The 21,775-nt window shown below is 55.6% G+C and overlaps 6 protein-coding genes across 6 annotated transcripts; 3 read left to right on the top strand and 3 right to left on the bottom strand.

Annotated features, from left to right (window-relative positions):
• Positions 1-1,624: 1,624 nt before the first annotated feature.
• On the top strand, positions 1,625-2,907 carry N657DRAFT_652484 (terpenoid cyclases/Protein prenyltransferase; the record flags this gene model as incomplete). The annotated part of the gene is made up of 3 exons (XM_062794299.1): positions 1,625-1,645; positions 1,879-2,224; positions 2,288-2,907. 3 exons carry the CDS (start codon positions 1,625-1,627, stop codon positions 2,905-2,907), a joined length of 987 nt encoding a protein of 328 aa, XP_062652700.1.
• A 1,963-nt stretch (positions 2,908-4,870) lies between these two features.
• Positions 4,871-7,452, top strand: N657DRAFT_586429 (uncharacterized protein). Its single transcript, XM_062789801.1, has 5 exons — positions 4,871-5,675; positions 5,736-6,278; positions 6,357-6,573; positions 6,625-6,655; positions 6,707-7,452. Exons 1-5 carry the CDS (start codon positions 5,334-5,336, stop codon positions 7,101-7,103), a joined length of 1,530 nt encoding a protein of 509 aa, XP_062652699.1. The 5' UTR covers positions 4,871-5,333; the 3' UTR covers positions 7,104-7,452.
• A 411-nt stretch (positions 7,453-7,863) lies between these two features.
• Positions 7,864-11,361, bottom strand: N657DRAFT_560694 (DNA mismatch repair protein MSH3; the record flags this gene model as incomplete). Its single annotated transcript, XM_062787998.1, has 2 exons — positions 7,864-10,496; positions 10,554-11,361. 2 exons carry the CDS (start codon positions 11,359-11,361, stop codon positions 7,864-7,866), a joined length of 3,441 nt encoding a protein of 1,146 aa, XP_062652698.1.
• Positions 11,362-13,223: 1,862 nt separating this feature from the next.
• N657DRAFT_629931 (uncharacterized protein) lies at positions 13,224-14,164 on the bottom strand (the record flags this gene model as incomplete). Its single annotated transcript, XM_062790935.1, has 4 exons — positions 13,224-13,561; positions 13,607-13,753; positions 13,815-13,945; positions 14,019-14,164. The coding sequence occupies 4 exons, from the start codon at positions 14,162-14,164 to the stop codon at positions 13,224-13,226; spliced, it is 762 nt and encodes a 253-aa protein (XP_062652697.1).
• A 516-nt stretch (positions 14,165-14,680) lies between these two features.
• On the top strand, positions 14,681-16,496 carry N657DRAFT_676639 (general substrate transporter; the record flags this gene model as incomplete). Its single annotated transcript, XM_062795912.1, has 5 exons — positions 14,681-14,844; positions 14,919-15,044; positions 15,115-15,365; positions 15,423-16,267; positions 16,326-16,496. The coding sequence occupies 5 exons, from the start codon at positions 14,681-14,683 to the stop codon at positions 16,494-16,496; spliced, it is 1,557 nt and encodes a 518-aa protein (XP_062652696.1).
• A 2,976-nt stretch (positions 16,497-19,472) lies between these two features.
• On the bottom strand, positions 19,473-19,774 carry N657DRAFT_563690 (uncharacterized protein; the record flags this gene model as incomplete). The annotated part of the gene is made up of 2 exons (XM_062788231.1): positions 19,473-19,596; positions 19,665-19,774. 2 exons carry the CDS (start codon positions 19,772-19,774, stop codon positions 19,473-19,475), a joined length of 234 nt encoding a protein of 77 aa, XP_062652695.1.
• Positions 19,775-21,775: the final 2,001 nt, after the last annotated feature.

Below are 21,775 nucleotides of genomic sequence, written 5' to 3'. Positions count from 1 at the left end.
GGCTCATCCCGTTTCAAGGCGGGATCATGGGTCGATTGTTGACGGCAGCCGCGCAGTATCAGAAATACCTTTGCATTGCCTGCTCGTATTGAAGGGCCACAAGGATATCATGGATGGGCGGCTGAGGTCCGTCCCCGAATTCTCATCCCGAATGTAGAACAGGATCCAACAGGCGGCAACAAAGCGCCCATGCACTGACGGGGACGAAATGCAACTGATAACGTTGCTGACATCGGGTCCTGTAAACGATCGCCCAGGAGAACCGACAAGTCCACAAAGCTGATGGCCCGGCAAAGCGTGAAGCTGATCCATCATGAAGTATCAACATCTGCCATTTCATGTTCTCATATTCTCCTGTGTCCAGGAATGGAAGTATGTGACTGCTTATGTAAGATGAGCTTCGTCGTTGGCGCCCACTAGACTCACGGGTCCGTGTCGCTTAGCTAAGCACAACGATTATCTAAGCACTCAAAAAATGCATCTAACGCGGCCACCACCCGACACGCGCAACACCAGCCAACAGATAAGTTAACTACAGTTCCTACAGTACATCCGAATAACGTAGAGGGCATGCTTTCGAGGCCCTTGTATGGCCAACCTTACCGCAAGCTGTACATTGACTTGGCCGCTTAGCCCGTGTCGCCTGCGTTGCCTCAACTACCTCAAACTGGCTCGGTTTCCGCTTAGTACTTGACCTTGGAAGTGAGCTCTGAGCTCGAATTGGCTCAATGCGCTGGCGAGGCTCAAGGAGTAACTGCGGAGCCCCCTTGCGTACTAGATGCCAGTGCGAATGGAAGTGGTCGAGAAGAAGAGGCTCTCCTTGACGAGCATCTAAGACGTGTAAGCATGGGAGCCCATAGACTCGAGAGAAAGTGCCTGTACAAGTAGGAGATGGAGGGGGGTCCCTCCTTGCGAGTAACTTGCGTTGCTCCTCGACCTTCCTTGACGCCTCATGCGACGACACCCATTCTCGTACAGCTCCGTATAAAGCCCCGGAGAGCTCAAGAGGCGTTCGGGTCTGTTGCTTCGCCTGAGTTGACTGTAAGTCGGACAGTTGGTTGAGGAGGGCGAGGCGAATCGCTTTCCAGGCATCGAAAAGGTCGAATGTCGATCTCTTCAAGTACGACTTGAGGAGCGCGTGAATTCCCTCCACTCGCGAGGTAGCTGTATTGCCAAAATGAGTCGACTGGTCGACCCAAGCACGTACGAGTTTCTCCTTGAACGGAATAAGCCACGTAGCCTTGATATACCCGACTTCCTCCGGGTGCTCGGGAACGTAGTTCTGCTGAAACTCAGCAAGGCGTTTGGTATAATTTTTCTCGGTAGGCGAGTTGATGATCGAGTGCCAAGAATTGTAGAACTCCTTCCACTTCTCAGCCTCCGAGAACACGAATTCGTCTTTCGAGTTGTTGTTCTTCTCTGACGCTCCAGCAAGCTATCAGGAGGGTTGCGTGATCGATCGCATGCATAGATAACTGTCGTAGTACCATTCTTCTCCTTCGTTGACCTTTGAGTGGTAAAAGCATAGCCTCTTGGCCCAGCCCACGAGTTGATTGACTCGAATAAGGCCTCACGCGACTCGAAGTAGGATTCGGGAGGGAGGCAGTCGTCTGGGAAGGCGGCCATGGCGATAGTGTCTGCGGTCGTGTCCGCGCTTCGCATGGGTATTGCGCGCGTGGGGTGGTGGCCGCGTTAGATGCATTTTTGGGTGCTTAGATAATCGTTGTGCTTATCTAAGCGACACGGACCCGTCAGTCTAGTGGGAGCCGTCGTTGGCCACTCTGATTGCCGGCCCCGATCTCTTCCCCGCAATTTTTCCGAAATTCAACATTGCGCAAACCGGGAACCATGCCGCAGACTTTCAATCAGCTCCCCGAGCTCCCCGAGGAGCTCCAGCTGGCCACGACAGCCCACGTCAAATACATCCAAAGTCTGGATTCAAGAAAGGACGAGTATGACTATTGGTTGACCGAGCATCTCCGGCTCAATGGGCTTTACTGGGGGCTAACGACCCTGCACCTGCTGGGCCACCCCGACGCCCTGCCACGCGCCGAGACCGTCGACTTTGTGCTGTCATGTCAACACGACAGCGGCGGCTTCGGCGCCGCCCCCGGCCATGACGCCCACATGCTCTCTACCGTCAGTGCGGTGCAAATCCTCGCCATGATCGACGCCTTTGACGAGCTGGATACGCGCGGGAAGGGCAAGGCGCAGGTGGGAAAATGTGCGTCGCCCAGTGCTCGCATCTAGAGACCCGTCTGAAATGCTGACCTAATTCTGGGCTTAGATATCGCCAATCTCCAAAACCGCGAGACCGGCACATTCGCCGGCGATGAGTGGGGGGAGGAAGACACCAGGTTTCTCTACGGCGCTTTCAATGCCTTGTCCCTGCTGGGGCTCCTCAATCTTGTCGACGTGGACAAGGCGGTTAACCACATCGCGGCATGTGCCAACTTTGACGGCGGTTACGGGGTGAGCCCCGGCGCAGAGTCCCACGCCGGGCAGATTTTCACATGCGTGGCCGCCCTCACCATCGCTGGCAGGCAGAATCTTGTGGACAAGGAGCGGCTCGGGCGGTGGCTCAGCGAAAGGCAGATTGCCGGAGGCGGCCTCAACGGCCGGCCGGAGAAGAAAGAGGACGTATGTTACAGCTGGTGGGTGCTGAGCAGCCTGGAAATGATTGGCAAGACGCACTGGATCGACAGGGACCAGCTAGTGGCCTTTATCCTGCGCTGCCAGGACCCAGAGCGGGGCGGCATCTCGGACAGGCCTGGTGACATGGTCGATGTCTGGCACACCGTGTTTGGTATCGCGGGCCTGAGCCTGCTCCAGTATCCGGGCCTGCAGCCCGTCGATGAGGTCTATTGCATGCCCAAGTCTGCCACCGCGCGGGTGTTGGGAAGATGAGCATCAATCTACTATCTGCCTCTGGCATGGCTGTCTGATCCCGGTTTTCCCAGTCGGACTCGATTGAACTTCGCTTTTGTCTTTCCCAAGCCTCTTGCAATCTAATAACCTCTCAACAGTACGCTCAGTGTTGGCAGGATACAAGGCAAGAGAAGATCAACTTGGCACCAATCCTTGCTGTCGTTGGCCTTTTTTCAAGCTGATCGGCACAGATTGGTCACGAACATCTAGTCCACGTCAAGTGTATGTAGCTACTATTTCATGACTTCGCTACTGGGTTTCCGTTTCAGTGTATTTCTACCAAGGCCAAGAATTGACGTCCTGTAAGGAAGCCGAGTCACCTGCTCACGGGAGAGTAGGATCCATGGTTCTCCAGCCACACTGGGGCCAGTTCTATTTGATCTAAGAAGAATTTCTAGTCTAACAAGAGTTTTGAGGCTAAGGAGAGTTTCTAATCTAAAAAGAGTTCATGGCCGAAGTACATGAGCTTTGGATTGAGCGTCATGGCTAGACTATGTTGGATTTTCAACTTTGCGTGTAGCCACATTGAAAAGGCTTTTAGCTTGTGGCGCGCTTCCCTGGATAAAGATATGTTCTTCATGCCTTAATTTAACCTCACTCTCATAGTCCCATTCTGAGATCGTTTGGCTATGCTCGGTTCAATGGTGTTCATCTAGGCGGTACTTAGTAAGGTACAGCCACTTTATCCACAGGGAAACGTCCACAGCCTTCATCGAACATAATTATCACTATCAACGCTAGAAGCTGATTTGCCTCGAGCCTATGCCAGGTAACCCGGGTCTCGGGTACTTCGAGACAAACTGTCATTGAGGTTTACTGGACTCTGTCTTGAGTACCTGACTACAACTAACTGGTCGATCAGTAGTATCCCTCCTTCCCATCTCCCTCTGGCCTTCCAACCAATTCGACACAGAGCCCCAGCTTTATGGCACTGTCCAACCCCAAAGCTTGTTGTTGCCGGCCCACAATATAAGCTCTGTACTGGATCATCTTGGTGCCGGCACAAGTGACCGCTGGTTGCCATTGGCTGCTTGATTAGAACCGAGTTCTCGTATATACTCGCTTTCTTGCATCTCGCCAACTACCTGCCAGTCGCAAGAAGTCCAGTGACAAACTTGAAGCGGGTCCCTCCGCTGAATCTATTGACCAGAGCCGACATGAACGTTCAGGGGGAGGGCCACACGGGTCCTTCGTGTGAATGTTTCCCAATAGGTTCGTGCGAGAGAATCATATTCCAGTGGGCAAACCCGTCTCCGTTCATGATCGTCTCGTTGCTAGGACGTCCGACCTTGACCAAACTCGATCACAAGCTTCAGATTCAAGCGAGGAGAGTTAAGGGTATGGAGATCCTCCTGATTCCCTTCTCTGCACCAGAAGATGTCTTAGCGTGTTCTGCGAAAACTTCTTTTATAACACCCTTTCACTTCCTCTAGGTTTTGTTCAAATCAAATTGCTTCTCTTTTCTTAGACTCATTCACTAATAATAACCAGGTCACTTTTTAAACATTCAAGGCTGCCAGCTTTCAAATCTTCAAAGAAAAATATCTCTGATTCAGTTCTGAGCTGCACTTGCTAGCCTCCATCGTAGAAGTCGCTTCACCCCGCCGACTTGCGACGAAATTTCGCATTTAGCAAGTCTTGAGAAGACTCGTGGGCAATCATTGATCAAATGAGCACGACACTGGCACGGTGAGTGAACTAAACCCGAGTTGTTGATCACTGTGCGGTTCTTTGCGATTCAAACAACTTTCTCCATGGCCTCATGCGTTCCTTCCCTCTCCAGGCCTCATGCGTTCCTTCCCTCTCTAAGGCCGTCCTTAGGCATCCACTCCCAAAGCACGCATTCAACCCATGTTTGGCAGGTAGCTCCTTCCACCGCACCTTTGAGAGAGACAAGTGGTGGCGAGTTCAGTGGCCGCTTTCCAATCTCGTCCCAGTCACTCACTACTATCGTCCTTTCTTCTGACTTCCGCTGGCCTTCTCTTTTTCGGGTTTTCTCCGTCGATTCTCGTCAGAGCTGCGACTGCATTACAACTCATTCTTCTCGAAGCCGGCGCTCAGGAATCAGTATCTTGGGACGGAGTACCTACTGCTCAGCCCGTCCTGAGATAGCCGTTTCACTCCAGAGCCATATCAGTTTGTCCTCCTACCAGGCTCAGACACCTAACCTCTGGGCGCCTATGCTATTGCCGCTCTTACACGCCGAATTCACGAGACGTGCTGGCATTCTGGATTTTCCATGTCCAGAACCTAAGTCTCTCCTGCCTTACAGAGACTGAGGCTCCCCTTTGGTGTTAACCCGTTTCTCGACTCGACTTACGTTTCCCAAGCATCACTCCCTCCACGGTTGACCTTGCCAACACAGCCACTACGCTTCCGTGAGTTCCCACCAAATAGGTTGGCTGATGATGCTGACTGTTGTCTCTCAGGACATGGCTGCGGTTGCACCCATGGACTTGGTTGTGAGGAGCGACCCGGCTTCCATCCCCCTCCGATGCATCATCTGCCCAAAGAAGCCCAACTTCTCGGACCTTTCCCATCTTCTCACCCACATCTCGTCCAAGAGCCACCTCGCTCACCGTTTCAAAGTCGAGCTGAAAGCACGCGACGACCGAGCTGCCCTCGAGCAGGTCCGACAGTATGATACTTGGTGTGAGCGGTACGGCGTCAATGCTCTTCTGGCGGAGCGCATGGCTGCAAAGGAGCAGAAGAAGACGGGCAGGAGACCAAGGCCGTCAAACACGACTGTGAGTCACTCCGCGGGCCTAGATGGAGCCAAGGGGCGCCGGACTCATGGGGGACGACAGAAAAACGAGCCCGAAACCTCCGCAAGCCACCATGCTTTGGTCAAGCCTGACCCAGATGAATATGAGCCCCTGCCAGGCACAGGTCACTGGTCTGCCGCCCCAGGTCATCATCAAGATGGCTACCACGATCATTTCGACAACTCCAGCTATCACACCCCAAATCTGAAGCGTTCTCCACCAGATCAGTCAGCCCCCAGTACCCCGGAGAACGGGAAGCGCGTCATGTATTACCGGAGGTGGCCATCGGAGGCGGAAATAGCCGCGGATGGTGCCAGCGTCACTCTTGATCTTGGATCTGAGAGCACTGAGTTTGACGATGATGCCAACAAGCTGAAGGGGGTAAAATATCCGGGCATGGGTCTGTTTGACTCGGCAGATGTGGTGCAGAAAAGGATGCGGAACCAGCGCAAGGATGATTCTGTGTTGAAGCAGATGGAGGAGACGTCTTCTGTAATTGAGCCAAACGAGTTTGTCTGGACCGAGGACGGAGAGTTTCAACGGGTCCGCGACATCTACGCCACTCCGTCGGTCGAAGGAAGCCCCGTCAGTTGTACCCATCCACTCCACGTCGCTGTGCCAGCCTCGGTATGAGCACCTTGTGCTGACAATCTTCCTCCTTAGGACCGCAAGCTCGAGGATCTTGATGACCGTAAGCCGAGGCGGGGCCGTCGTTCTGCGACCACTGTGGCGTCCGGCCGAGGTCGCACGAGAGCGTCTGCCAGACTTACCCGTCACAAGGCAGCCCAGAGCAGGAGGGGTCGACAGGACGATGATGAGAGACGCTCCGGCGCTGGCGATGCCTACGACATTTTCCGCGACCCGCCGAAGCGCAGTTCTGGTATGGAGAAACACCAACGATCGGTTAATGCTCGGTGCTAATCGACAGCAGCTCAAACTGAGAGCCCGCTCAGGGAGTCTGGGTAAATGTTCTCGCTCTTCTCATTCTACTCTCCTGTTCTAACAAACCGCAGCTTTGAGCTTCGCCGCCGCACTGCGCTTCAACCCTTGAACTCCAACCGTTCCATGGTATCGACTGGACAGAAGCCTGGGAAGCCAGTTTCCTATATGCCTCCTCGCGACACAACGTTCACAGCGCAACCTCCTGTCACCAACGGCCATTATTTCCCGCACCAGCACAGCTTGGGAGCCGGATCGTTTAATCCGTTGTGCGTTCAGACCAGAGGTGCCGCTGGTGCTTACTACAATCCCTACGGCTATTCGAGTTTTGGCAACGAGACGAAGCCGTCAACGGCCAATTTCCAGGCGATCAACGCGATGAATCTGAGCAACATGGCGTTTAACGCCTTTGGAGGACCGTTTGCGTCAGACTCGACCAATGAGCGTGCTGATCAGGATTTTGAACTCTGATCCCGAGGGGATATGGAACCGTCACATCATGGTAGAGACGTTGCATTCTTAGACCTCCCTGTGTGTGTAACAATACGGACACAAACTTGCTACGATCTGGCACGGGAGTGCAGGCGTCACGGAGATCCAACCCTTCCTGCGCTGAGAGTTCTGCTCTGGGCAGCGGCTAGCACTCACAATGCCATTTCGAGGGCAAATCACGGGGTCTTTAGCGACCACACCGGGAGGTTGGGGGGACTATGGCGCCAGGAAGCAGATCTTTTTTCGATTCGTTATCCTCCATCTTCTACATATTGCATGGCGGGCGAGGACTCGGTTGGGACCACCATCATTACTTGGTCGTATTTAGCAAGGGACATTGGTCGATAACTGGCTACAGTCTTAAATCACATATCTTGATTGCCTCAGCCATGGCGTCTGCCGACGTGTCGTTGCAGAATGTGCCCCAGTTGCTACCGGACCCTTGTATTATGCTCACTCGGCGTCGAGGAACTTGACAACATCAGCTGAGTGTACTCCGCAGTGGCAGGCTAAGCGTGAAAATGAAACAAACGTCATCGACTCGTGACGTCTATCATGATAGTTGAGCTAGCATCCCGTGGTCCGACAATGGCTCCTGTGAGTCCCTCATTTGCCGCTATAAGACAAACGGACTAGAAATACATAGACAATAGCTAACGAGTAACAATGTTGCCAACATTGACAGCAAAGCCGTTAGCGCCAGCAACCCTTCAACAAATACCGCGTCACTGTGCGCCTCCTACAACTGCTCAATACTCGACACCAGGTGATCCAGCTGCACTTCCCCACAACCCTCGCCGGCCTTGACCACATCCTCCAGCAACCGGGCCGCCCCGCGCAGCCGCCGCGCTTTGACGGCCTCCTCCATCTCGCGTGACTTGCGCGCCGCCACATCCAGCACCCGCCGCGGAATCCGCGCCAGCCGCGCCACGTTGAGCCCGTACGACCGGTGAGCCACCCCGTCGGCGACTTCGTACAGGAAGGTGATCTCCTCGTCGTCTACATCGTCAATCTCGTCTGCACCATCACCGTCGCCATCGCCAGAGGGGCCGGGTTTGCTTTTGGTGTTGGCCGTCTTGGTCGCTTCAAACCGCATGTGCACGCACCGTACCCTACCGTCTCCCAGCCCTTCCGCAACACGCGCCAGGGACTGGTAGTGCGTGATGAACAGGGTGAGACAGCGCGTCTCACGGACGACGTAGTCGAGCACGGCGTGGGCGATGGCGGCGCCGTCGTGGGTAGAGGTGCCGCGGCCCAGCTCGTCGAGGATGACGAGCGAGCGTGGGGTCGCGCCCCGTAGGATGGCCGCTGTTTCCGAGACTTCGACCATGAAGGTGCTTTCGCCGGCGAAGAGGTTGTCGCGCGCGCCCATGCGCGTGTAGATTGCGTCGGTTACGGTCAGGGACATAGCCTCGGCGGGGACGTAGGAGCCAATTTGGGCGAGGAGGACGAGCAGGGCCACGGCGCGGACGTAGCTTGATTTGCCGCCCATGTTGGGGCCCGTGATGAGCTGGGCGATGGGGGAGGGGGAGGTGAGGGAGGTGGTGAATGGGATGTAGCCGTCTGGGAGGGTGTGTTCGGCGATGGGATGGCGGCCAGAGGTGATGGTGATAGTGGGCGGGGCGGTGGAGGGGAGGAAGGTGGGTTTGCTGTAGCCCGGAAGCGAGGCGACTTGGGCGAGGGAGAGGAGGCAGTCGAGGGTGGCGAGCGAGGCGACGGCGTCGCGGAGCGGTTGGTACTCGGCTGCGATGGACCTGAGAAGGTCGGTGAAGGCCGTGTCGCAGGCTGCGGCGAGGGCTTCCTTGTGCTGGTCGCGCTCGTTCATCAAGCGTATGACTTCTGGGGTGTGGAAGCGGGAGAGCTTCTTCGTGCCGCTGATCTTAACCCACGAGGCGGGAACGTGCTTCAGGTCGGTGTTCGGCACCTCGATCAGGTACTCAATACCGGCGACAGCGACATAGGTAACCGGGGTCTTTCTGGAGAGCTTTGCCGCGGCGTCCTTGCGATGTGCATCTAACTCCGTCTCAACAGCAGCGATGCCCAGCTTGTGGTTCATGATATCTTCGGTCTCCTCGTTATCGCGGAAGAAGGTGTACTTGTCGTCTTTCCTTGCCGCCTCAGGGTTGATCTTGTCCAAGTATGTGGTGACGACGTCGCCGATACCAGGAAGAGCGCAGATAGCGTCCCTTAATAATTGTGACGTAAAGCCGGTGTCTGCTGGCGACTTCACCCCCGAGAACTCTATGGTAATACGCTGGAGGGTCTGCAAAGTCGAGAGCAGCTCCGGTCGGGTGCATTTCCCGTAGTAGATACGGATCAAGTTCCGTTCGAGATCGGTCTTGATTGAGCTAAGCAAACCGCCTAGTTTGTCAACCTTGATCGTGGACCAGTTCTCGAGCAGCTCCTCAACAGCGACGACACGCTCCTTCAGCCGTTCCCGGTCGAGCAATGGACGACCGATCCATTTCCTCAGCAGTCTCCGGCCAGGGCGCGTTCGTGTCTTGTCCAGCGTCCACAATAGACTCCCTTTCTCAGTCTGATCTGTCGCATTCCGGTAGACCTCCAGGCTTTCCAGGGTAGTCCCCGTGATCAGCATGTGCTGTCGCGTGCTGAAGGACTGGAAGTACTTTGTCAAATCGAAGATGTGCTCCAGGCCGTACTCGGCCAGATGTGTAATCATGGCGGACAGGCATATCGTGACAGGCTCGGGCAACTGCAGGACCCTGTCAAGGAGGGCCGTTGATCGTTCGTCGTTGCCTTTGGCCTTGTCGGCGTAGAACTGGGTGACATGAGAGTAAGCCTCTGCAGCCATCGTCTTGGTTTTTGGGACCCTCTCCACACGGCTCTTATCTCCAAATACGTTGGTGCTGCTGCCAGCCAAATGCTGGACCAGCTTGTCGGTCGCCTTGGAGAGTTCCCCAACAATGAGAAGCTCGCAAGGGGAGATGTGAAGCAAACGGGTCTCCACCTCACGCCGCATAAAGCCGTCTTCGAAGTCGTCATAAATAATGTCTCCGGTTGCCGGTTGGACGGCGATGATGCCCACATGGACTCTCTCGTCTGCTCCCAAGCCCTTGGCTGATGACTCAGTCAGGCAGAGCAAGTAGCCACCCGCGGGAGCACCAGTGCCTTCTGCGGGCTGGTCCAGCTCGCCCGTCTCGTCGATGTAGGTTCCCTTAGTATAGACGTTGGTGAGCTTTCGGACAAATGGCGCGTTACGATTGTCGCCAGCCTTCTTGAGCGCCGCTGTTTCGAGCTGACGGACCACACCGACCTTGTGGCCGGCGGCAACGAGTCGTTTGACGTGGACGTTCAAGCGATGGACGGGAATGCTTGCCGAGGCAAAGCGGTCGAGATGGGCTTCCGAAGGGTCTTTCAAGCTGTCAGCGGGCATCCAAGTGCATCGCGGAGTATATGAATGATGCCTACGCTCGTCATATCTGAATTTTCCGGGAATGCAGACAATGCTCAACTCCTTGGCGGCAATCCGAGCGTCTTCGCCAAAGAACCTGAACTTGTAGCCGACTTCGACAACCAATATGGTATCCATGTGCTTCCTCTTGATGTCGAGAAACTGGATCTCCATCGGAGTCAACTTGCCGGTCTTGGCGCCTTTCTTTTTAGTCTTGACCAATTGCGCGGGCTCGTCCTCTTCAACCTCATTCCCGCCGCCTTCTTCATCCTCTCCATCCGGACCTGGACTCCCACTCCCATTCTGAGGCTCGCGTCTTCCGAACAGAGACAGGCTGTCGGGACGGCCGAGCTTCTTTACGAATTTCCGGTGTAGCTCCTCCTTCTTCCGCTTTGCTGCCAGGTCCTCATCGTCACCTTCGTCACCGGGCACATCGCCGGCCGGGCGGTCCGCACCGTATACGTAGCGCTGCGTCCGGGACGAGGTGCTCGAGGTGTCAGCCACGGAACCACGACCGGGCGGTGCCATGGCGGGCGCTGTGGAGGCTCCGTCGGAACCATCATCGTCGGGGTTCGATTTCGTACGCTTCGCTGCGCGGCTGGATGTCTGTGTTCCATTGCCGGTTTTCCCCTGTAATGGCCGTTTTCGGCTGGTTTCAAGATCGGGCGACGCGGATGAGGACTCGATGCTGTCATCCTCCTTGTCTCTGTTCGTTGCAGAGCCCTTCGCCACGGAACCGGCGTGCTTCTTGCTCAGTCCATTGATGGTGAAGAAGCTTGTCAGCGAGGCCTGCCTCTTCTCGGGAGGTCGGGAGGGACCCGCCATGACTAGGTGTGTGCGGTTAATGGATGGGTTGGCGAGACGAGTGTGCTGATGTCACCGGAATCTGCCAAACGCGGTCCCCTTCGATTGGCTGGAAAGTCCACCCGAAGACGCGCTCGACGCGTCCTCTGATTGAAGGCCGTACAAGTTCACGTGACATTAGAGACTTAACACTAGTGCAAAGTCCATCTTCTGCCCCATTTTACATGTTTTCCCATGGGCTTGAGAGTCTGGAATCTGGTGTCTGGAATTCGAGCCCGAGATCCGCCAACAATGGACCATTAATTTCCGTCGGCGAACGACAAGATTGTGGTTAACTGGCGAGCCTAGGTAACAAGCCATTCACTGCTGGCTTTTCGGAGCGCATCTCGCCAACGATTCATCCTTCAGGATCTCGCAAGCTTCTTAACAGGTACTTTGCAGCTCAACGATTTCCTCATTTTATGTTTTCGTCCAACAACGATGTTACAAGATCCACATCGCAATATGACTGCGCATTATGTGGAGTATCATGGTCGCGCGGACGCAACCGTACCATGGCGCGGAGGAGCAGAGTCGCAGCGCAGACATGGGGAGAATTTCCGTCCCGCTCGGCGCGCCCCCCATCATTTGCTATCAAACAACAAGGTCGGATTGGTGTTCAACTCCTAATTGACATCCTCGTCTTCGTCTGTGGTGGGATGAAAGCATTTGTAGGCTTCAGGACTCTTCAAGAGCTAATGGATAAGGTAAATAGCGGTCACCAGCCACAGCACTCTGTTATCGTTGAAGCAACGTCTTAGGTATCTGTCTGTTGATGCGCGCTGCAAATGGAGACTGGATGCAGAACCCAAGAGCTTGCGGGGACTCCACAACTGGTGATCGAGATTCGTCCCGTCGTGTGAGTGGTCAATTGTTGGCACCTTCCCTTCTTGTAGGTCGTACTGGCCACGACTGCGGTGGAAAGGCCGATGAAGCACCACACAGCACCCATTTCCGCATTAGTTAGTAAAGTAAGTTCCAGCTGGTGTTCGCCCAGTTTTTCTCTTTATGTCTGGCATCTGTCTCCCTCCTTCCCGCGTCTTCGACGGACTCAAATGGCTGTCCTTCTCCTCCCTTTGCCCGCCCACGACCCTCCGACGGCATCACCGACGATTTACGTGTAGACCACTCGATCTTATTAGCCATGATTTGTTCCAGAAGCATTCAGCCGCAGTCTTGACCCTGGTCGGTCAGCCGAAGACAATGATCGGCCGATAACGCTAAAGTGAGGAAGACAAGCGCCCGATATGCGCACGATTGGGCGTTGCTCCGGCAGAGGGCCACTGCCCAAGTCCACCGGTACGTGGTTGAGAATGTTCTCCGAATCAGCTACCCCTACGGACTAGTGCTCCGTAACTTGCGCATTGTTAGCCCTGAAGTGAGCTGACAAGCAAAAGGGACTGGGCAAACGGCTGCAGGCCTAGACGAGCCAGGCCAGCGTCACCCTCCAACAGCCGACATCTTTAGGCTAATTGCCAGCCAAGACGGGTAATGAGAAATTGGCAAACCTTAGCAAACGACGCCGCAGGGCCTCACCCGAAAGGGGAGCCATCATGCAGGAATGTCACCATGTGAGACTGGCGTCTCCGCAAGCGCGCCTTGTGATTGGACGATGAACTCTCTGCTCCCTTCACAGTCCTTCTCGAAGCCTGGGGGAACAAGCGAACAAGCCACTCACCTGTTGGCTTCTGCTCCAGGCCGGCCCCACACATGCAGGACGACCCAGGGCTCGCCTAGGGAACAGCTGGGCCCGGATTTACGGGGACGCTTCCTACCGCCCAATCGCAGCCTCGAAGCCACCCGCACTCGCAGCTCGGCCGGCTCGCATGTCGAAGGGCGTTTCATCAACGGCGCATGTGGCGTTTTCTCAGGCCCGCCAGCTGACTGGGCAGGCCAGTCGTGGACGCTCTTTTCGGCTGATTTCTCCATGCCCCGTTGCGGCCAACACGGTCACTCCGCACGCGTGTGGCGCTCTCTACATAGTCATTCTCAGCCTGTCCCAGCAACGGGATATCGCCAAACACTCTCGCGTGTGTCTGTTCATATCGATTCTGCATTGCATACGTGTAGTGCAACTTCATAAACCTGCCACGGCACACGGCCCACTCCCCCTGGTGCCTGACCAGGGACTCTCTGCCAGGGTGGATCTGCACAGAATCCACCCGCGACTTCATGTGCAATGCTTTGGGGTTTGAAGGAAGAGAATTTCCAGTCAAGAGGCACCTACACTTCGTGCACGGCGCCTGCCATCCTTCTGCCAGAGCGTGGGAGTCAACGTTGAAAGAGATCGTCGATTTGACTTTCGAACACGCCACTTTCTGAATGCATGCAGCACGTCCATAACGAGATCGGTCCGCTTCCACCGGCAGCGAATCTGTTGGCTGCCGTGTGGCTACAGATGCGCTATTCTCATTTGCTTAGCGGCTCTCGCTTACCCTGCCTGAACCAGCAGCGCACGCAAAGCCGGTCCGGTGCCCCTTCTGGGGTGTCCCCTCGTGGCCCAGGCCCGCCAAGTCTTGGCAGGGAGAGTGTGGGAGCCCACAGTTGGGGTGAACCGGGGCGTTTGCTGTGTGGGGAGAAAAAGTTGGGGAAAGTTTGGAGACCTGGCGATCAACACGGAGTGGAAGGGGCCATGTTACTGTTCGCCCCCGGTTTCCATGCGAAGGCTGATCTCGAGGACCTGGAACCTTGCAACTTGTGGCGCGAACGCGCCCTGCGCAATTCGCTTCTGGCTCTCTGCTGTCGTGATGGCGACGGCGAAGCCGCCAGCGTATTGGCCTGGCATGGCTTCAGACGCCCCAGGACCGGCGAGGCTACGATATTAGCCTGTCATCTGCTGCCGCGCCGCCCCGTCCCCGCATGGATGCTCATGTACGGATACCAGTCTGTACATTGTCAGATGGGCGCATCCTTGTGGATCTCGGTGTCCCAAGCTACACTATATGCAGAAGTGGAGGCTCACTCGTTTCTCGGAGCTGCACAGATTGGTTAAGCTTCGTTGCAGTTGGTCTACCCGTAGGCTTACCCCCGTCGTCCCCTATCCCCCTGGCCTCCGCCCCCAGTCGCTTGAACGGTCCGATCGGCCGACTGGTCCTGCTTCCCCATACCCCAGAATGGTTGCGCGTGCCTCTCGTGTCTTTATAAACCTGGCATCCATCCGTCGATCTGCTCCTCCCTTTCTCTCCCGCCTCTTCGTCACGGGTCCCAAGGAGACGGGTCGTACACATCGCCAACATCTCACCCGAGAGTCATTGAGACTTTACCGTCGCCAAGGTCGATATAACGATCCCAAATCGTCAAAATGGGCATCTTGGACAAGAAGCCGAACGCTGATGCGACGAGGGCCGCCCAGGAGGAGGCGCCCGAGTTCGAGCATGTCGACTGGAAGAGAGATCCTGGCCTCCGGAAGCTTGCCTTCTACGCCTTTATTTTGTGTATTGCCTCTGCCACCACCGGTTACGATGGGTGAGTCAACAAACTCGCTGGGCAATGCGTCGTGAAGTCTCGACTTGCTGACCTTGCCTCCCTTGGGTCAACAGCATGTTCTTCAACAGCGTCCAGAACTTCGACTCGTGGCAGAGCTACTTCGGCTACCCGAAGGGTTCCGATCTCGGTCTTCTCGGCGCCCTCTACCAGATTGGTAGCTTGGCCTCCATCCCTATCGTGTAAGTTTGGACATTTGAGATCTTCTGTGCCAAACGATGGCAGCTGACGGTTGACTTTTACCCTACATAGTCCTATCATGGCCGACAACCTCGGTCGCAAGATCCCCATCGCGGTCGGTTGCGTTATCATGATCATCGGTGCAGCCATCCAGGCTGCTTCCCAGAACTACGGTGCCTTCTGTGGAGGGCGTGTTATGCTTGGCTTCGGCAACTCCCTGGCCCAGATCTGCTCGCCCATGCTTCTCACCGAGATCGCTCACCCTCAGCATCGTGCCCGTTTGACCACGGTCTACAACTGCCTGTGGAACGTCGGTGCCCTGAGTAAGTCTCGGTTCTCGTGTTCAGAAAAGAGGGACTCGCCCGGCTAACACCATGCAGTCGTCGCCTGGGTTGCCTTCGGCACGAATTTCCTCTACAATGAATGGTCTTGGCGCATTCCAGCCCTCCTCCAGGGTGTCCCGTCGGTCATCCAGCTGGCCGGCATCTTCTGGGTCCCCGAGTCGCCTCGTTACCACATGGCCAAGGACAAGCACGACCTGGCCCTTAAGACCCTCGCCAAGTACCACGCCAACGGCGACATCAACAACGCCACCGTCCAATTCGAGTTCCGCGAGATCAAGGAGACCATTCGTCTCGAGATGGAGGCTGGCAAGAGCAGCTACTTGGATTTCTTCCGCACCAAGGGCAACCGCTACCGCTTTGCCGTCCTCGTTTCGCTCGGTCTCTTCTCTCAGTGGTCTGGCAACGCCATCATTTCCAACTACTCTAACACTCTGTACATCACGGCCGGTGTCGCGGACTCGACCGCGAGGCTTGGTCTCAGCGCTGGCCAAACGGGCATGTCCCTGATTATCTCCCTCACCATGGCTTCGCTCGTCGACAAGATTGGGCGTCGCCCCATGTTCCTTGCTGCCACTGGCGGCATGTTTGGCACCTTCATCTTCTGGACCCTCACCTCAGGCCTCTACGAGGAGCAGGGCGCCTCAGGCGCCGGCAACGCCATGATCTTCTTCATCTGGCTGTTCCAGGTCTTCTACTCCCTCGCCTGGTCCGGTCTGCTTGTCGGCTACTCCATTGAGATTCTCCCATACAAGCTGCGTGCCAAGGGCTTGATGGTGATGAACCTGACGGTTCAATGCGCTCTTACCCTCAACACCTATGCCAACCCTCTCGCTTTTGAGCACTTCAAGGGCCACGCCTGGAAGCTCTACCTCATCTACACCGTAAGTTTGCCCAGAAGTCACTCGTTCAGTAATTCGTCGCTCACTCGTCGCTTCTCAGTGCTGGATTTTCCTCGAGCTCTGCTTCGTGTACTTCATGTACATCGAGACCAAGGGCCCCACTCTCGAGGAGCTTGCCAAGGTCATCGACGGCGACGAGGCTGCGGTTGCCCACATCGACATCCGCCAGGTCGAGAAAGAGACCCACATCAACGAGGAGAAGGTCGCTTAAAGGGCTTTTCCCCTCGTTGGGTGATATTCCTTTCTCTCGGCAGGCTTGTTTGGTGGTTCTGGGCTCGCTTGCGAGTTGTGCGATGTGTTTGGGAGAAAATTTCCCCTGTGTTGTTTGTTAGGTATATCTCGTACCCAACGCGAAGGACAGTTTCGTCTACTCGAGCTTGCATCCGTTTTTGTCTTGGATAACACCCAAACACTTATGTGTTTCGGCCATCTCGCGTCTGCATGGCGCTTACAACCCATGTTTCATCTACCCACCATTCTTGGATCTGGGGCAGCCGATGGAATCCTCTAAGATTGGGACGGGTGGCTTGGAATCACGGGGCTTGCTCCTTTGCTTTGGGGGAAGCGGCTGGAACCCATATGGACGTTATCGGGTTGCACAGCGGTCTTGTTAATGATGTGGTAATTTATGAAATATATACCCTGGGATGTTTTAACTCCTCGACTTCGCGCGGCGTCTTGTGGTGAAGTTAGTGACCCTTGCTCCGTGCTATGTACGCCACAGCTGTGGTCGATCATCCTCGCGGATATCGACCGGGTAAAGGCAAAGTAGTGCACCCTGTAATTATCCAGGTGGAGAGTCCCAGCATCACGGTACACACCTTGGATAAAACCACTGACGAGGCAGACACCCACCAGACATATTCAATAGAAACAGGGCATCGGGCGGAGAACTCTCCATAGTTCCCGGTTCTCGGACGGAGAAAGAGCCACAGTCAACTTCGGTTCACGCGGCCAAGGAGCAGGAAGTCCCCGGACGTGGGAGTCTTGCGTCTTGGAGACAGGCAGCGAACATGCATAATACAGTACATTTCCATACTGGTCCGGAGACCTTGGTTGCCCTCACTGCCATCACGAAAAGCAGTCAGCGGTGTTGACCTGGAAGGTTTACAAGGCCCGGTCTACTTAATCCGCCTCGCTCGTCCCTGCTCGTGGCCCCTCCGATGCTCAGGCGGCCGACACACACAAAACGGGCTTCGATGGGGCCGAGACTTCTTCAGTCCATCAGATCGGAGGTCTGGAAGGGAGGCAGATGTCCAGCTGCCCTAGGGTGGCAAAGAACCCTTGTTGGAGCTTCCAAGAGCGAAAGGAATGGTCGCCAGAGGACAACAGGAAGACACCCCTCTCCACATGCCACTGTTTCTCCCCAGCGGCAAAATGCCCGCGATCCGCTTGCCCGTTATTGTCCCGGCCACTGAGCGGCGCGCGGCTGAACCTGCAGAGATTCTGAGGGGCAGCAAGTACAGTACTGTGCATGTCTTGTACAATCCAATCCCTTGCCATCCCCCATAGTCCAGTGTGTGCATGTAATATTGGGTACCGTGGCGAGACCAAACACTAGTCTCCCAAAGCTGCCCCTCCCTCGTGCGTCTCACGGCGGGTAGATGTTCTTCCCAGCATGACATTGCAGCGTACCATCACACCATCCTACTGCATACTGTTGCAACGAGTTCCACAGTAATACCGAGTTGGCGGTTCCTCCAGCCCGTCTCCGCGCTTCCCGTGTGCTTCCTGCGCATCCCCAGAGAGGAATAACCCGGCCCTCCGTGTGCCCAATTCAGGAGCAGCAGCGGCAAGGAAGAACGCAGAGAGCGAGAAGCGAAGACTTCCATCCTCAACATGCACATCGTCTCTTGAAGAAGGAGGATGTGAAGTTGGATAGGTCATTGGTATCTGTCCGGGAGCCTTACGGCACAAACCGTGGTACCTGTTTTCGTAACCACCCTCCTCCTCAGGGAGCTGGATGGTGAGCTTTTTGCAATTTATGCATAGCACTCACCTCAAGCTAGCCTTTCCCAGTCACTACTGATCTCTGGTCCAGCTTACCCCCGTGATTGATGGCTCTGGACATGCCTTCCTGTGTCATGAAACAGTGTTACAACAGCACTGGAGAACCATGAGAACCATCAACAACAGGCTTGCCGTCAAGCTCGGGCGGGCGTCTGGGGAACACACAACCGAGATCATGACGGAGTAGGTTTGTTCTCACGCGTTTGAGGGTTTGGTGTCAAGTGCTGTCCATGGTCTTGGGAACGCCTGCGATGGCTTGAAACTGGGATTTCCCTTCTGGCGTTGTGATCCGTCATTGAGTTCCATTTCACATCGCGCTTCTGCCTTGATCCCACACAGAAGACATTTCATCACCCCAGTGGCGGGCAGAAAGGCGCAGTTACGTTGTAGAAACCCGAGATATTGCGGTAGGTGCAGAGCGGCAGCATGTTGAATTCGTAGTGGTAGAATGTTCCGAAGAGTGTCGCTATCAGCCTTCGCACTTTTATTTAGTAGCTGAGGCTTGGGCACCCAACATGACCCTTGCGAGTCGTTCCTGAGGCGATGCCGGAAGCCCCGTACAATGGCCTCTGCTACGGACCATACCCCAATATCCCAACCCTTGTCGAGCTCAGCGGCGGTGGAAGTGGTGCGTTTCACACAGGTGGCTAGAGATCCAGCGCCTGTCGAAATCGCAAACCGCACGCTTGTTCTTCTCAGACCCCGCCTTCCCCGATGATCAGTCGAATCTCGGCCTCCGTCCTAGCCCAATACGGGCTGTCATGAATGACATCCGTGACGGAGAGGGCGGGATTGAGGGTCATCGGCGCCAATGTTGGACCTTCGTCCGCCCGCATGGTCCCCCTTTAGCACGCTGGCGACACACGCTCGAGAAGTCTGCCTCGTACCGCGCTGCCCTGCGGCTCTGAGGTCGGCTGCTTGTACCAGTCGCCTTGTGTCGGATAGTACCTTATAACGCAACTCGTAATCCAACGGTATTCACGTAGGCAGGCGCCTCTGTGGCGAGGGTAACGATGCGAGCGCTAAGGTAGGCCACCACAGACCCAGATCAGTCGTCGCGGTCTTTCGAATTGCAGATAGCCCATTCCCGATGTCTCGTCGTGTCTGCCGGGAGTGTGCACACATGCTTGTATTGATGCAGTCTCATCCTGATAGGGCAACGTCCATGGCTGCCTTGTCATCTGATGTCCTTGACTCCTGGAGAGGCGTACATGTCGAGCTGTCGGCGGCCTTTGCGCAGCAGAAATTCGATGGCGCCAAAATCACGCTTATCGATCTTGATGTTCTTCTCGAATTCGTTTCTGACGCCTTAATTAGCATGAGGGCCCCCATCACAACGGAAGGTATTCCAACCACCTAAAAAACTCACCTCGCAAAGACTCGAAAGTTCTCGCGGCTTGCCTCGGGCTTTTTGCGGCATTCGCGTAGGCATTGCCGGTACAAGGCGAGCACGTTTTTTTGGAGACCCGACAGACGCATTGCGATTACGAGAAGTTCGAGACGCGTCAATAATACTAATGGCGTTGTTGAACGGTTGATGGTTGATCCAGCAGAAAGCGCCAAACACTGACGGCACTGATTGAAGCCTCGGCACGCATGACTAACCGAGCGAGCCGAGCTCACGACTAGGTAACCGAGCGCAGTCAGCGGAGTCTCGAGTGACCGGCCCGGGGGGTATGGTTTCCTTTCTCAATTGACCAATCGGATGTTGAACCGCACCCCTAGCAAGTGGAGGACTCCGATGCCGCGTCCGGTCCGGAGCACGGAGGCAGCAACGGATGCCGCTCTCGAATTCTCGGCGCACCTTTGCTGAGCCAACAGCGCCTGGGCAGTGCAAGACAACGTTCGACCTTCCAAATTTCGCTATTTACAACAGCCATCTACCACAGCCAAGCCCTTGGATGCAGGAAATTGCCGGCGCAGCAGCACGGAGCGTTTCCAGTCTGTTCAACGTTAGGCCACGCCGCCACGGGGAGACGACGGGAGGACTGCCCGCATAACAAATCAGAGGTGGAGTCTTGCGAAGATGGTTGGTCATGCCGGTCAACACATCGTTACCCTTATAGAGTCACCGAATACTTCCTGTATTGCGTTTGGACTACATGGTCGTTCTGACCGGGAATGTTGGGGAAGGCCTTTGCTTAATCCAGATCCCAAGCAGTAACCCCAGCGCGTTCCTCCGCATTGCATTGCTACGTCCTCTCTCTCTCGTCGCCGCTTGCTAAAATATCTGGGGGCTGAGTCTACCTTCTGCAGTGCCAAGCTCTGTTGGTTGCGGGCTTGCGGTTGAATCCAATATCACCATGCAACAATTCACAGCACACGCTCACTGCAGCGCTGGGCATCGGCGGGCCGGACCGGTGAGCGAGACAGTTCCCCGTCGTCGGTGATGTTGTTTTTCCGTCACGGTTGCTCCATCCTCTCAAGTTCCTCAACAGATTCCGTTACAGTTGCTCTCTCCGGTCAAGGCACTCAGGAAGAGGCCCCTGAGGTTTCAATGACAAGCTGTTAAAGAGACAAAGGACTTCTTGGAGGGCAACCGGAGCTGGCAATCGGATACAGGACCATGAAGGCAGTCCCTATGCTCAATGCCAACGCTCAGATCGCTACCTGAATCCACACCTACCTGGGCGAGGGTAACCAGCAGCTCATGCCGAGGGATGAATGACACCGTAACTGCGGGCTCTACCAAACAGTTGTATTCTTGGGTTTCTTGGTACACGGCGTCCCTTCGCGGCCCAACAAATCACACGCCCTCGTGGTCAACTTCCAAGCGCCGTCCGACTTCCGCAGAGGAGAGAGGATGCGGGAGGGAGCGGAGGAAAGGGAAGAGAGGGTGTCGGGAGGGGCGCTAGGGGCCAGAGTGACGAGTATAAAGACCCTGTTCGATTCTCCTGAACTTCGACTGAGTGAACTTTCAGCAAGCGCCTTCCAAACATCCATCCTGTCCTCCTTGATTCAAGACGATTGACGCAGCTCGGGCGCCATCCCAAGGTCTTTTTGACTTCTTCGGTCTACCCTCTACATCATCCTCCAGCTACACCACAATACTCTACCATGCAACTCATGCGAGCCCTCGCTCTCCTTGCCGTAGTCTTAGCGGCCAAGGTTCAATGCGCACCTGTTGCGGACCCTCAGTCTGCAAACCCCCAGTCTCCGGATACTACCGGCCTTGTCAAGCGGAAAAACTGGTGCGGCAACTCCCAGTTTCACGACGAAACGTCTGGCGGCTCGCCCCTCAGTTCCGACTGTCAGCGACTCGCAGACAACCTTTCTGGCAACGGCGACTGGTTCATTTACGTTTGGCATGGCACCTCCGAACTCGCCCGCTATGGAACCTGCAGGTTTATGGCCAGAACCGTCACTGACTGGGGAATCGCGGTTGGAGATCTTGATGTGAAGGATCTTATCAGGGACTCTATTGCCAAGTTTGGTCGCGACGGCAGGGTCGGGGCAAGAGGATCCATGGTTTGCGAGCCA

Source organism: Parathielavia appendiculata (assembly GCF_033297405.1).
Source record: "Parathielavia appendiculata strain CBS 731.68 unplaced genomic scaffold N657scaffold_1, whole genome shotgun sequence".
In the NCBI taxonomy this organism is placed as follows: Eukaryota; Fungi; Ascomycota; class Sordariomycetes; order Sordariales; family Chaetomiaceae; genus Parathielavia; species Parathielavia appendiculata.
Note: the sequence above shows the minus strand (reverse complement) of the source record. Positions and strands in the feature narration are given on the sequence as shown.